This window comes from Microcaecilia unicolor, chromosome 9 (assembly GCF_901765095.1).
Source record: "Microcaecilia unicolor chromosome 9, aMicUni1.1, whole genome shotgun sequence".
Lineage (NCBI taxonomy): Eukaryota > Metazoa > Chordata > Amphibia > Gymnophiona > Siphonopidae > Microcaecilia > Microcaecilia unicolor.
In genome coordinates this window covers 140,731,789-140,747,972 of record NC_044039.1, presented here as the reverse complement: position 1 = coordinate 140,747,972, position 16,184 = coordinate 140,731,789, and the positions used below count along the sequence as shown (strand labels likewise).

The window sequence follows — 16,184 nt, the reverse complement described above, 5'->3', positions numbered from 1 at the left end:
AACCACTAGCCCCGCCTCCCAATTTCTGCTAAGCTTCTGAGGATCCATTCCTTCTAAACATGATTCCTTTATGTTTATACCACGCATTTTTGAATTCCGTTACCGTTTTCATCTCCACCACCTCCCGCGGGAGGGCATTCCAAGCATCCACCACTCTCTCCGTGAAAAAATACTTCCTGACATTTTTCTTGAGTCTGCCCCCCTTCAACCTCATTGCATGTCCTCTAGTTCTACTGCCTTCCCATCTCCGGAACAGGTTCGTTTGTGGATTAATACCTTTCAAATATTTGAACGTCTGTATCATATAGTAACATAGTAGATGACGGCAGAGAAAGACCATCCAGTCTGCCCAACAAGATAAACTCATATGTGCTACTTTATGTGTATACCTGACCTTGATTTGTATCTGCCATTTTCAGGGCATAGACCGTAGAAGTCTTTGGAACACTAAATGGTAGTGTTGGCATTAGAAGGAGGGCAGTGTTTAATACAAAATAATTTTGCATATTTGTGCTTGCTTTCTTCTTGATGCTAGGATCTGGATGCTCTCTTAGAACTATTTATGCAGGGGCCCAAGGAGCTGCATAAATAGATTTGATAACTATTGAAAGGAGCGTTTATCCATACAATCCCTAAAATGCCAACATAATTCCTTTCTAATGAATCCTTTTCTGTAGAGGTTCTATGGTGGTGATATTGCTGTAAGCAAGTAGAGAGTATTTCAGTCTAGTGGAATTTTGATGGAATAAGCTTAAATGCTTCTTTGGTAGTATAGAATATGCCCCAATTCAGGAAATTAATTGCTCTAAACCTGGGATATCACTATTTTGCACTATTAAATGTCATTTGCAAATGTTTAAATGCTGTTGGTACTTTTAGGGGGAAATCTTCCAATGAGTATTTTTTTGACTGATTTCCAGGTGATGGTCCCTTTCCTGGTGTGATTGACATGTTTGGAGATGAAGGGGGTTTACTGGAGTTCCGATCAAGTCTTCTTGCCAATCGGGGTTTTGCTGCTTTGGCCTTGCCATATTTTGGTTTTGAGGATCTACCTGTGTCGATGAAGGACTTCCAGCTGGAATACTTTGAACAAACAGCAAGATTTCTCCAGCGCCACCCAAAGGTAATAAGAAAGCCCCTTAGATCTAGTCCTTCCAAAATGGGAACCCTTTAAAGTCATTTGTGGAGGAATAGGGGGCTTATTTTCGTATTTGCTATAGGGGAGAATGGGTGACTCAGCCATGTAGGAGCACAAAAAAGTTTATTAACAAAAGACTACCCTTGTGCAATTTCTTTTCACTTACTTGAAGGTAGTTCTTTTTGTTATTAGGATTAAGTTCCATATGTAATACATAGTAAGAGAGCCAGGAATTTAATTAACTTAGAGAAATCCTCTTCACTCTAAGATGGCTGTACAGGCCAGTGTTGAGGTATGTTGGTGAAGTATTATGAAATCTCCCAAAGAATAATCAACACACACAAAAATTCATTCCTGTGTAGCAGAGAAGTCATTCTTGTATGCCAGTGCAGTCTGTAAAATCATAATTGGCACATCCGTGTTCTGTAGCCAGTTCTTTGGCTAAGCACTGGGTGCAGTGCAATCCAGAGTTCACTGTTAAGTGTAGAGAAAAGCTTCCTGGATAGTTGAAAATGAAAGCTTATGGTGCCAGAATCCCAGTGCTGATTACGAATGAGCTGAAATAATCATTGGTTTCCCTGAATTGTCTGAGGATGGAGGAGACAAGAGAGGGAAAGGCAAACTCTGGCAAACGTAGTCCAAGGGACCTGAATAAACCTCTGTTTGCACCTTTAAACATTTTATTTAGCCTAATAAGTGTCAGCTGAACCCATTTACTTTGTAGGTTTGAACTAGCTGTCAGTGCAGTAAATTAGCAAAATGACTTACACTTGAAGGATACATAAAATGAGACAGTGGGAAGAAAGTAGAAAAAGGTTGAAGGTTGGGACTGAGATGTGCTCAAATACCTTATGCTAATATTTGAATATTCCAACTCACCATTTTAGAAGAAAATAATATTATTTTGGCACATGCTGTTTGACAGTAAAATCTGTAGAGTAACATTTTTTTTCTCCTCTCGCCTTTTTTCTCTTAATTGAAGGTGAAGGGTCAAGGTGTCGGTGTGGTGGGTTCAGGCAAAGGAGCGGACCTTGCACTCTCTATGGTCACCTTCCTACCAGAAGTGGTTGCTGCTGTCAGCATTTCCGGCTGCTGCTCTAACACTGCAGCAGACCTGCATTATGGTGAACTAACTCTTCCTGGCTTGTGCTATGACATGAGCCAGGTCATTGTTTCTGAGGCCAATGTGTTTGATATCTTTGAAGCCTTAGATGACCCCTTGGATCCTGCTAATGAGTGCAGCATCATCCCCATAGAGAAAGCAGAAGGTCATATCCTATTTGTTGTGGGAGATGACGACCGGAACTGGAAGAGCTCCTTGTATGCTGAGATAGCCATTAAGCGCTTGCAGCAACATGGGAAAAAGAACTATGAACTGCTGAGCTACCCAGGGGCAGGTCACAGAATTGACCCTCCTTATTCTCCATTTTGTATGTCAGCTTTAGATCGAGTTCTGGGAGTGCCTATTCTGGGTGGAGGTAAGATCCAACCTCATGGCCATGCTCAAGTGCACTCTTGGCAGAAGATCCAGGAGTTTTTTAACATACACTTGAGATGAGGAGGAAGATGAGAGACTGACTATACTTTGCATTCAGCTGTGCCAGATATCCTAAAGCAAAGAGAAAAGTATTGCTGAGCAGATTATTAATCAATAGTACAGCAGAAAAGCTAAGGGCTTCAGAGAGGTAGAATGACCCCATAAACAGGGAAAACACATAGTATTTCTTGGATTAAACATATAATTCACAGGAAAAGTCTGGTTTAGTTTTAGCTTTCTATATGGAAGCCTTACTGTGAATTGGTGAGCTAGAGATTTGGTGTGGGAATCTGAATGTGGCATGAAATGATAATGGAGAGAAGCAGCGCTAAAATACAGAAAAGGGGTGTTCCCTACAAGGGAAAAAAGATAATAGTTTCTGGCATATTAACAACAGCCTATTAGGGGATTAGAGAGTGGTGGAGGATGTTAGAACGTATATAGAGAAGTATTTAAAGTATAATGATAATGGAAAGGTGGGATTGGACATGGGATAGTGGAATGGAGGAGTAGCCTAGTGGTTAATGCAACGGACTTTGATCCTGGGGAACTGGGTTCAATTCCCACTGCAGCTCCCTGTGACTCTGGGCAAGTCACTTAACCCTCCATTGTCCTAGATACAAATAAGTACCTGTATATACTATGTAAACCGCTTTGAATATAGTTGCAAAAACCACAGAAAGTCCCATTTCATTTCCCCCTTCAAGGCAGTGGTCAGAGGCAGATTCCTGGTTTGGTCAACTAGGAAGGGGAGGAGTGAAAGGGAGACAGAGAGCAGACCTTAGAGGAGATAGAGAAGTTGGAAAGAGACAATAACATCTCTCTCTCTCTCAGTGAAAGAGCCAGGATGCAATTGAAGGAATATCCCAAAGGCAAAAAATTAAGGAAGAAGGTGGGAAGATCTTATATGGGGACAAGGAGATTAAAAAAACAATTTGTTACATTTTGTCAAGAACTGTAGGATCCTGATATTAGGGAAGTAGGCATTCAGATGTACTTGAATGTGACAATTATTAATTGGATACACGTGTGATATTAGAAGCTAAAATCACAAGGGGATGGAGGGAATTCAGGTTATTAAGGACTTGCCAGGGAAGAAATCACTGGGGTTTGACAACAAGGATTTGTAAAGCCTTCATCTCTGTATGATGAGTTTATATTTATTTGTTTGTTTTAAAATTTGATATACTGCTGTTTCTAGAATTCAGGTCATGGTGGTTCAGAAAAGAACAGAAACATAAAATATGATTAAACTGAAAAGAGTGCCAATAAAAATAGGAAAGACCATAGTCGTATCGCACATAGGTTAAAACAGTGCTAAGAACTTGAACTGTGTATACATAATTTGACAGGGTTATTCTTCATTGTTGAGGTGAGGGATGTTCCAAATGAAAGCTGAAAAAAAGTGTGTCTTGAGAAAGGCTTTAAATTTAATAAAGGAAAGTTCTAAATGTACTAGAATTGATCAATCATTTCATAGCTTTGGTGAAATGTAAAAAATGCTGAATTTCTTATTGATTCGTACTGATCTCTCTTAAATGGATGAAGGACTAACTGGTGGGCATCTGTGGAGCGAAGTGTACAGTTCAGAGTGTATGGAATTGTCAGAGCTGATAGATACAACGGTGTCCCTAAATGAAGTACTTTATGAACTATACAGAAGAACTTAAATCAAATATGGAATGTAATTGGTAGCCAATATAATTGGATCAGCAAAGGACGAGCATGATTGTATCTCTTGACGTTGCATAAAAAGTGGGCAGCAGAATTGCAGAATTTTGCACAGTTTTTGTAAGTGTCATAATTGGTAAAGAGGAATATCACAGTATACCCACCAGGGGCGTATCTGGAATCCGGCGGTAGGGGGGGCCAGAGCCAGAGAGGGGGGGCACATTTTTGCCTCCCTCCCCCCCCCCCGCCGCCGCCGCCTCTCTCCACCCCCTCCCCGCCGTCAACCCTCCCCCGCTGCTTACTTTTGCTGGCGCCGAGGTCCCGACCTGCAGTCTCCGTTTTTCGTCTTCCTCCGTGGCCATGCTTCCAGGAAGTAACGCTGCAGTGCTGATTCGTTGACCCCAGTTCGACGTCTGACGTCAGACGCCGAACTGGATTCAACGAATCAGCACTGCAGCGTTACTTCCTGGAAGCATGGCCACGGAGGAAGACGAAAAACGGAGATTGCGGGTCGGACCTCGGCGCCAGCAAAAGTAAGCAGCGGGGGAGGGTTGACGGCGGGGAGGGGGGCCAGGGCGAAATCTGCGGGGGCCCAGGCCCCTGTGGCCCCACGCAGATACGCCCCTGATACCCACAATGAATATTCATGAGAGAAATTTGCTTGCACTGCCTCCACTGCATGCAAATCTCTCTTATTAATATTCATTGTGGGTATACTGAAAACCTGACTGACTGGGATGCCTCCGGGACCATGTTTGGGAACCATTGCCATAGTCCCTTGTCTAGGTTATTTAGTGCACTCTTACTAACACACAACTGCTGTCCCCTTTGAAAACGGCAGGGCTTTTACCAATATACAAAGATGGTAAGCATAGTGTGAGCTGTGGAGCATATAGACTAATATCCCTGTTGATTGTGAACATTAAAAATGCTGGCTAAAATATTAGCTACTTGAAACACTGACACAACAAAACATAATTCTCTTAACTATTGTGCATAAAGAGCAACTATGTATTTATTTTTAGTAAAGGGAAAGGGGGAATGGGACTTGATATGCCGCCTTTCTGTGGTATTTTGCAACTACATTTAAAGCGGTTTACATATATACAGGTACTTATTTTTGTACCTGGGGCAATGGAGGGTTAAGTGACTTGCCCAGAGTCACAAGGAGCTGCAGTGGGAATTGAACTCAGTTCCCTAGGATCAAAGTCCACTGCACTAACCACTAGGCTACTCTTCATCATCGGCTCCAAAAATACCTCCTTAATCAAAAAAGTTGTAGCAAAAAGTATTTTTCAATTTTTTTTATTATTTTTAATGTTATAAACCAGGGCCTTAGCTACATGTGACACTTTTTTTTTATTTTTTTTTTTTTGGGGGGGGGGGGGGGTGTAGAGTTAATATGGGGCATGGGGGCACCAGGCATATAGGTGTGAGTAGTGCTTGGTATACGCCTAAATGATGTCTTAGAGTGCACTTGATAACAGCTTTCTAAGTAAACAGTTTGTCCTGCATCAACATAAACCACATACACATTTATTAAAACCTTGGAAACACTAACATATTTAAATAAAGTTGCATTATTCCATAACGTAAACTTTGCCATTACAGTAGTCTTGAGTCTGGTCAGCCTCTCAACACACATCATAGTATCCTGCAAAATAATTACTGCAATGGCACATATCCCTCAACCAAAATGATAAAGAGGATGGAACTCCTCCCATATGAAGAAAGGCTAAAGAGATTAGGGCTCTTCAGCTTGGAAATGAGATGGCTGAGGGTTGATATGATTGAGGTCCATAAAATTCTGAGTGTTGTAGAATGGGTAAAAGTGAATTTATTTATCACTCTTTCAAAAAATACAAAGACCAGGGGATACTCAATGAAATTACATGGAAATACTTTTAAAACAAATAGGAGCAAATCTACTATGCCGTCATAGCACTTACTTCCAAGAGTCACACAACATAGGCCTACCAAGGAAAAGGTAACACTGTAAACATATCATAAGTACATACTGGGACAGACCGAAGGTCCATCAAGCCCAGCATCCTGTTTCCAACAGTGGCCAATCCAGGTCACAAGTACCAGGCAAGATTCCAAAACAGTACAATACATTTTATGCTTCTTATCCTAGAAATAAGCAGTGGATTTTCCCCAAGTCCATTTTAATAATAGTGTATGGACTTTTCTTTTAGGAAGAGAGCCAAACGTTTTTTAAACCCCGCTAAGCTAGCTATTTTTACTACATTCTCTGGCAACGAATTCCAGAGTTTAATTACATGTTGAGTGAAAGATTTTCTCTTGATTAGTTTTAAATTTACTACCTTGTAGCTTCATTGCGTACCCCCTAATCCTAGTATTTTTGGAAAGAGTAAACATTGATTCACATCTACCTGTTCCACTCATTATTTTATAGACCTCTATCATATCTCCTCTCAGCCGTCTTTTCTCTAAGCTGAAGAGTCCTAGCCGCTTTAGCCTTTCCTCATAAGGAATTCGTCCCATCCCCTTTACCATTTTAATCGCCCTTCTCTGTACCTTTTCTAATTCCACTATATCTTTTTTGAGATGTGGCGACCAGAATTCCACACAGTATTTGAGGTGCGGTCGCACCATGTAGCGATACAAAGGCATTATAACATCCTCATTTTTGTTTTCCATTCCTTTCCAAATAATACCTAACGTTCTGTTTGCTTTCTTAGCCACTGCCCCACACTGCCCCCCAACGATGACGCCTAGATCCCTTTCCTGGTCGGTGACTCCTAATGTGGAATCTTGCATAACGTAGATATAATTCGGGCATCACTTTGCACTTGCTTGTATTAGACGTCATCTGCCATTTAAATGCCCAGTCTCCCAGTCTCGTAAGGTTCTCTTGTAATTTTTTACATTCCTCTTGCGAGATCAAATAGTAGTAAAGAAAGGAGGTGAAAATATCTAATAAAACTACCTTAACATTTAGAAAATGGGTGATAAACCACAATGGTTTATAAATTTGAACAGTAATGTGAAAGGGGATACAATTTTTGTTAACATGCCTTTACACTAAAATTAATGGTTTGTAAACAGATAGAACAATAAATAGAACTCATTTGTAATTGTGAAATAATAGCACATAAAAAATATAAAATATTCCTGCTATACAAAAAACGTGATGTTAGTAAAATGTATAATGGGACATAATATGCTGGAAGAATATATTTGGGTAGAAAAAGTAAAACCATTAAGATGATTGCAAAATATGAAAAAGTGAAAAACTCAACCAGAATAGAGAAATGAAGGAGGGCCAGAGAATCTGTGATATTTGGCAGTATTATTGTGTTACATATTGGATGAGCAAGAGAATGTACAATGCAAGAGAGAGTCTTGCTCCACTTTGTACCATTCCTCAAGATCTGTCCATTCAGCATTATCTTTGGCTATCGCAGAACAGTATTAATGGAGTAAGAATTGTAAATTCATTTACTAAGTGTACTTCTAGAATCTGAGTGAGAGTGGGAAAGAAAGCAGAGGAGTTGATTAGTTGGTCCCTCTTAATCGAGAGTATCCACCATAATTGGATTAAAGGGGAAAGGATTTGTAAAATGGGACCAGCTGGAATTTAGTAATTATTTACAGATGGTATTTGACTCCTATGAAACTCCAAAGAATGTTTCCTAATGCTGTTGTTGAGTGTTGGATGGGTTAGTAACATAGTAACATAATAGATGACGGCAGAAAAAGACCTGCACGGTCCATCCAGTCTGCCCAAGATAAACTCATGTGTATACCTTACCTTGATTTGTACCTGTCTTTCTCAGGGCACAGACCGTATAAGTCTGCCCAGCAGTTTTTCCTGCCTCCCAACCACCTGTCCCGCCTTCCATCACCGGCTGTGGCACAGACCGTATAAAAGTCTGCCCTCCCCTATCCTCGCCTCCCAACCACCAACCCCTCTTCCCCCCACCTGCTCTGCCACCCAATTGTAGCTAAGCTTCTGAGGATCCATTCCTTCTGCATAGGATTCCTTTATGCACATCCCATGCATGTTTGAATTCCGTTACTGTTTTCATCGCCACCACCTCCCGCGGGAGGGCATTCCAAGCATCCACCACCCTCTCCGTGAAAAAATACTTCCTGACATCTTTTCTGAGTCTGCCCCCCTTCAATCTCATTTCATGTCCTCTCGTTCTACCGCCTTCCCATCTCCGGAAAAGATTCATTTGCGGATTAATACCTTTCAAATATTTGAACGTCTGTATCATATCACCCCTGTTCCTCCTTTCCTCCAGGGTATACATGTTCAGGTCAGCAAGTCTCTCTTCATACGTTTTGGAACGCAAATCCCATACCATCCTCGTAGCTTTTCTTTGCACCGCTTCCATTTTTTTGTCATCCTTCGCAAGGTACGGCCTCCAAAACTGAACACAGTACTCCAGGTGGGGCCTCACCAACGTCTTATACAGGGGCATTAAAACCTCCCTTCTTCTGCTGGTCACACCTCTCCCTATACAGCCTAGCAATCTTCTAGCTACGGCCACCGCCTTGTCACACTGTTTCGTCGCCTTCAGGTCCTCGGATACTATCACCCCAAGATCCCTCTCCCCGTCCGTGCCAATAAGACTCTCCCCGCCTAACACATACGTCTCCCTTGGATTTCTACTCCCTAAGTGCATCACTTTGCATTTCTTCGCATTGAATTTTAATTGCCAAACCTTAGATCATTCTTCTAGCTTCTTCAGATCTTTTTTCATGTTTTCCACTCCCTCCGGGGTGTCCACTCTGTTGCAAATCTTGGTGTCATCCGCAAAAAGGCAAACTTTACCTCGTAACCCTTCGGCAATGTCACTCACAAATATATTGAACAGAATAGGCCCCAGCACCGATCCCTGAGGCACTCCACTACTCACCTTTCCCTCCTCCGAGCAAACTCCATTCACCACCACCCTCTGGCGTCTGCCCGTCAACCAGTTCCTAATCCAGTTCACCACTTCGGGTCCTATCTTCAGCCCATCTAGTTTATTCAAGAGCCTCCTGTGGGGAACCGTGTCGAAAGCTTTGCTGAAATCTAAATAGATTACGTCCATAGCACGTCCTTGGTTGTGGAGAAGTGGGCTCCCTTTCCCCATATGCGGTAGTCATACCCAAGATTCAGATTTTCTGGGCTATAGCTAAAGATGATATTTTGAGAATATTTAAAATGAATTTAATGAATGTCTCGGTATAAGTGAGTGTCAGACTGATAACAATTGATTTGGGCAGTCTCATGGTAGGACTTGATGGGGAGGGTCAAAAGACTGGACCTTCCCGTGTTAAAGTAACTGCTATTTGTCGACCTAGTAAAGGCTTCGTTCTAATGGTACGGCAATGGTTGGTATTTGTCTGACTATGATTACTCAAAAAAAAAAAAATGGTGGGGAGAGGGGATAAAATGTATTGGGGGGGTAAAAACTTGAACAATTTATATGTGTAATGTAATGTATGGAATCATTTATTTTTTTTTTGTTCAATAAAAACTGTTTAAACATAAAATGAATTTAATTTCAGATGATAAAAACATTTTTGTTAAGTCTGTGCAACAGTAGTCCTCAGAGTAGAGAGGATGAAACAAATGATGATTAGCCGTGGAGATGAGGTCTTCAAATCTTTATTGAAAGCACCAGTGAAATTAGACCCAACACAGGCTGTGTTTTCGGTGGGCACAGCCACCTGCCTCAGGGGTCACAAGTATTACTGTATAAAACATATAACTAAATCAGTAAAAATGCAACATCAGTGGATGTCACGGGGCTGAATGGACGCCTGAGAGCCTGCACTACCAAGCTTTTAATTGCTTCATCCACCGACATCTACTTACTTATCCGTCTCTACTTACCTGAGAAGGTTCGTGGTGAGTTCTTGGTAGCCATGAGTAAGCTTTCTTCGTCGCAGCATAAGGAGGGTGAGCGCCACTCAGTGAGACAGCTGGCTAAGGGCCTATCACGCCATGCATCTCCTGTTCCTGGTCGCTCGTCGGAGTCGGACTCAGCCTCCTCCCACGCGGCCCTGCGTCATTGTCTCCCCAAGAAAGCTTCCCGAAGGAATTAGCCAAATGCCTCGAGGAGATCCGTGCAGATATTAAGGCCTCTAAGGTCGAAATCTTGGAGCACATGGACGCCATCAGTCTGGATTTGTGCAAGCTTGGGGGCAGGGTGGAGGTTTTGAAAGAGCGGGCTGACGAGCAGGCTGAGCGAGCGGCAGTTGTGGACTTCGATTTTCTTAGTTGTTGGAGCAAACTGAGGAGCTTCATTACAAAGTTGATGATCTTGAGAATCGGGGAAGCAGGCACAATCTCCGTTTCCGTGGGGTGCCAGAGAATGGTAACGTGGAAGATGTTCCCGCCATAGTGCGTTTACTATGTGTAAACATCATGGGCGACACTCTTGTTTCAGGTGGAGTGGAAATAGACCGGGCGCATAGAGCCTTGGGGAAGACACTGGATAATAGACCCAGGGGCATTATAGTGAGATTTTCTTCATTTGCTTTTAAGGAGAGCTTGTTGGTGCGTGCTTGTCAACTATCATCTGTGGATTATAATGAAGCTAAAAGTGTCAGTCTATCGGGACCTTTCCTTGTTCACATTAGCTCAGAGACGCGCTATAAAGCCAGTGCTGGAGATCTTAATCAAAGAGAAGATTGCATACAGATGGGCTTTTCCTTTTGCTCTATGTTTTATAATCAAGGGAAAGCAGAGCAGGCTTCGCAGCGTTCCGGAGACTTGGAAGATTCTTCATGAGGCTGGCCTAACTTCATCTGCTGTCCCGCCAACTGATCTGGCTCCCTCAACGAGGGACAAGTTACAAAAGTGGAAGAGAGTTGCTCAGAAGGCTAAGAAATAATTGGCCCATACTTGACTCTTCTTAGACTCCAATCATTACTGTTTTGCTTGCGAGCTTATTGCGAGCTCTTTGATGACTGTTTGTTTTATTGCCTTTCGATAATTGTGTAGTTGTGCATGGAGAACATGCTAACTGCGGTGAATGAGTGGTGCGTGGATGTATTTCTACCAAGTGATAAAGGCTTGGGTGGGGTGCGAATGTGGAGGATGTGTGTGAAGTTGGGGGGGGGTCCATTTGGTCTGGTAGTTACTTTCTCCTGATTTCCCATTCAGTGCTGTGAGGTGCTGTCTGGTGCGTGTGTGAGTGTGGGAGGTGTTGTGACTGGGGGGATGCTGGGGGGGGGGGGAGTTTTCAAGGGATTATGTGAGGGGGATGTCTTTAAATTTGCTTTAATCTTGAGGGGTTCCCATGTGCCTATGTACACTCTGCACAGCTGCCTGTCATGTGTCTGATAGGAGTAAGGATTAAAAATTTTTGACTTACAATATGAAAGGCCTGAACTCTCTTCAAAAGCGCCAAAAATGTTTTAAGGAATTGTTGCACTTTAAACCACATGTGGTGTTTCTTCAGGAAACTCATTTGAGAAGGAACCATGAAAAATTGTTCTCTCATCCTCAATATCCCTCTGTTTTCTGCTCCTCGGCAATTGATGGTTCTAAGAAGCGGGGGATAGTAATTTTGCTGCACTCCTCCTTGCAGACACAGGTAGTTAAAATTCAGCGTGATAAAGATGGGCGATTCTTGCTTTTGAGTCTCAGGATAGATGACTTGGCCTTTACTTTAGCTTCAATATATGCTCCCAATGAAGCCCAAGGGGGGGTTTTGAATAAGCTGATAGGACGCTTCACATCTTGTCCCAATGGCAAATTGATAGTGGTGGTGGTGGGGGGGGGATTTCAATGCCACACAGCACCCTGCGTTGGATAGGTTGGGCCCACCTTCCGGTCCAGATGTTCAAGTTTCCCAAGCTTTTATGTTTCAACAATTTTTTATTGATGAGGTCACATGGTATACAATTCTATCTCAGTCAATATAAATCGTATAACAGCGAAGTCTAGTACACATTACTAAACCTGAAACGTTCATCATCAATGTTTTCCAAATTTTTCTCCCCTCTCCCTTCCTTCTTGTCTTCTCCTATATTTATAATGCGTACATGTATAATTACTGTGCAGTTGCATAACTATTAACAATAAACTTTTATATGAAACTCCAATATTTATAACTCGTGTTTTACTCAGTATATTATCCCAACAGTATTTACTGGCGGGTCCTCTTGATGTGCTCCTTCAAAGGATTGTTCTATCTAATAATACTCATGTCCCTCTATTATGCATTGAACATTACCCTTCCCACTCCTATACCCTCTCCCCCCCAACCTCCCTCCCCCTCTACTCGCATGAAATGTTCTCTACACATCATGGTTAGTTACCTCTGCACATGCTATTATTACCAGAGTGTAAAATATTGGTCTTGCGTCTTTTGGCACTGTGCTCCTCTTATAATAGGGGCAGATTATTGAGCACTGCGCTTCTTGCTTTATGTGAGATACTGTGTAAATATCTGTTCCAAATTGAAATAAAGGCTTTTCTTTTCTTTGGGGTGCTGCGTGCCGCTCTAGCCTCCCATAACATCAACTCATGAAATTTATTCCTCCAAAACAAGATGGTGGGTGATTCCTCTTGCATCCAATGCCTCAGTATACATTTTTTCCCCACTGCGTATGCCTTACCCAGTAATAGATCCATGTTCTTGTCTGATAGCTCATAGGCCAAGTTTCCCAAGCTTTAAATAGGTTTGTTCGAGATCTTAGCATCTCTGATGTTTGGCGTGTATCTCATCCGGGGTTTGTGATTATTCGTTTTATTCGCTCTCTCACAATACTCATTCTCGCATTGATTATCTTTTCGTTGATATCTCTCTGACGCATGCTGGATGGATTTCAGATACTGGAACTTTTACTTTATTGGACCATGCTCCTGTTTGGGTCCAGCTTCCCTCTCTACGTGAGGAGGATAAGGAGAGGAAGTGAACAATGAATACTACCTTGCTAAAAGAGGACGAGATTTTGGCTGGTTATAGAAACCTCTTGCAGGAGTATCTTGAACTTAATTTAAACTCGGGAACATCTATGGGTGTTGTTTTGGATGCACAAGGCTATCTCTAGAGGTTTCTTTCTCCAAAAAGCTAGTTTCCGTGCCAGGCAGCAAAGGGCTGAGGTAGCAAAGTGCCTATCTCAATTGACTCACTTGTCTGAAAGTCACAAATCTTCTCATTCGGTTGCTACCCTGCAGGAAATTCAAGCACTTCGTTTGAAATTAGATCAGCTATATTCTGATCAGTTACAATTCTTTTATGCTCAACAGCGACACTCTCAATATGTGTATAGTAATAAACCAAGTAGGGCCTTGGTGGTTACGTTGCGTCAACGCCGGGTAGACCGCACTATTCTTAAGGTGGGGGATGGTATTGGAAAGTTTGTGACATCATCCTTGCGGGTCCGTCAAAAATTTCAGTCATTTTATCAAACTCTATACACATGACACCTCTACTACGCCTGAAGCAATTAATAATTTTCTATCGACATGTTGTTTCCCTACACTTACAGTCAAGCAACAGGATGCTCTAGATGATCCGGTTTCAGTTGATGAGGTCTCTAAGGTTATTAAAGCACTTCCAATTGGAAGATCTCCTGGTCTGGATGGGCTGCCCAATGACTTTTATAAAACATTTCAGGGTGAATTGGCACCTATATTGATGGAGCTCCTTAAAGAGATTTTAGTTGGAAATGAGTTTCCCCCCTCTTTGATGGAAGCCTGGGTCGCAGTTATTCCAAAACCTGGGAAGGATAAGACTGATTGTGCTTCTTATTGTCCCATTTCAATATTGAACTCTGATGTTAAAATTTTGGCTAAGGTTTTGACTAATCGCCTTGCTAAAGCGGTGCTTGACTTAATCCATCTGGATCAGACGGGCTTTATTCCTCATCGTGAGGCCATGGATAATGTCCGTTGCATGCTTCAAGTGTTGGAACGCCTAGGGTCTCTGGCGCCCCCCTGCAGTTGGCCCCGCCGGCGCACCCCCCCCCCCCCCACGAAAACGATCGCTACACTACCCGCCCTCTTCTCCCCAGATCCTTGTCCTTTTTTTTTTTTGTTTAAATTTACCTCTCCAGTGCGTTGCAGCGTAGCGTTAGTGAGGAGGCGGCGCTCCCCCGCCCCTACATGTCAGTCTCTTCCCTTTGCTCGGTTCCGCCTTCTTCTGACGTCAGAAATGACGTCAGAAGAAGGCTGGACACTGAGCGAAGGGAAGAAGACGCTAAACAAGGGAAGAAGGGAAGAAGACACTAAACAAAAAGGAAAAGGATCTGGGGAGAAGAGGGCGGGTAGTGTAGCAATCGTTTTCGGGGGGGGGGGCGTGCCGGCGGGGCCAACTGCAGGGGGGCGCCAGAGACCCTAGGCACGGCCCTGGTTCTGTGTACTGTTGGGACATCAAAAAGGAGGTAAAAACACTCAAAATTAACTCTTACTGAGAACACAAAGGCTAGCTGCACTGTAAACTAAATATGTTTGTATAATCAATGTAACCACCTACATTAAGAGGAAAAAAACTTGTTTAAAATTAGTATTGAACAAGGTTAAAAAATATAGCTGGTTAAAACTGAAATATGGATTTAAAAACGGTAAAAGAATGGGGTAAAACTAAAGTACAAATGAAAACCGGTTAACCATAGCCGGTTACAGTTGCTGGTCAAAACGTTAAGCCTGCTTATAGTATTACGTTGAACTTTGTGTGTGTGCTGATCCACAAGCGAATGAATATGTAAAAACAACGTATGAAACTACAAGAAATCTCCTAAAAAATGGAAAACTTGAGTGCAAACTAAAACCGGAGAGTCTTCCTTACCTCAGTGCACAGTGTATCGGAAATGAAAGCGCTGGAGACGCCGTTGTGAAACATCAAACAGCCTGCCAAAAGTGAACACTATTTTTAAATACATAGGGGGTCTTTTTACTAAGGTGTGCTAGTGTTTTTAGCTTGTACTAAAAATCAACTGGCGCTAAATGCTGAGATGCCCATTATATTCCTGTGGGCAGCTGATTATTAACTTGAGCTCTAGTACAGCTTAGTAAAAGAACCCCTTAATCTATGAGGAACATGCATATGTAAAACCAAGGTTTAGGGTGGTGACGTGACATTTAATGCATATGCAAAAATAATGTAAATTAGGGCCTGATGAGTTGTTCTGGTACTGGTAATGAACAGCTGGGTAACAGAACCGTCTAAAAATAAACCGGTTAAAATATATCCAACTACAATCTATGTAAAGGATGGTTACAACCAGTGTCTTCAAAAATAAAAATGATGAATAAAAATAGTAGGGATGCATAAGATATAATAAATTCACAAAAAATGACTGAATTCTATTTCTGTGTTCAAGCCATGTGGTGAAAGTGATTCCATGTAGAAAATACATCTCTCTTCCTCCCTGAGAAGATGTTTGTCAGTATCACACCCCCCCCATGATGTTTTCAATGCCTTATAGACAAAACATTATATGACAAAAGCTGTATTGGAATCAGAAGATGACAAAAGCTCAGTGGCGTAGCCAGGGGGGGTGACAGGGGAGCGGCCGCTGCCCCAAATGGAGTTCTGCCAGCTCTGGCGCCTAATATTTTCTCAATGTGTTGCATTGAAAATGTGCGCCAGCAGAAGTCTGCTCTCGCTCCCCCCATGTCGTCAACCTGGCTCCGCTTCTGCAAAAGCTGTACTGGAATCAGAAGAGTGTTGGTAAGTTTTACCAGTTATGGGATAAGTGAAATGCAGGATTTATAGATTTGCATGTGTGAAGAGTAAAATAGCATTCTTGGAGCCAAGCACCTGAGAGTAACTTTGGTATATTTCTGATGGTGACTAATATATCCCAGTCATCTAACAGAATCCCGAGATCCCGTGCCCATATTTGTCTAAGTTCCCC

At 42.3% G+C, this 16,184-nt stretch overlaps 1 protein-coding gene across 2 annotated transcripts in view; it reads left to right on the top strand.

Moving 5' to 3' along the window:
• LOC115477163 (dynein light chain 1, axonemal) overlaps positions 1 to 16,184 on the top strand; it is a 68,127-nt gene that overhangs the window by 15,507 nt on the left and 36,436 nt on the right. The window contains exons 2-3 of one of the 2 annotated variants that reach the window (XM_030213812.1): positions 921 to 1,123; positions 2,121 to 3,020. In XM_030213812.1, coding sequence (XP_030069672.1) covers positions 921 to 1,123; positions 2,121 to 2,696 — 779 coding nt within the window. In that variant the 3' untranslated portion in view covers positions 2,697 to 3,020. Of the gene's footprint in view, positions 1 to 920; positions 1,124 to 2,120; positions 3,021 to 16,184 lie in introns of those variants that run through there. The other variant, XM_030213811.1, reaches the window with a different exon arrangement.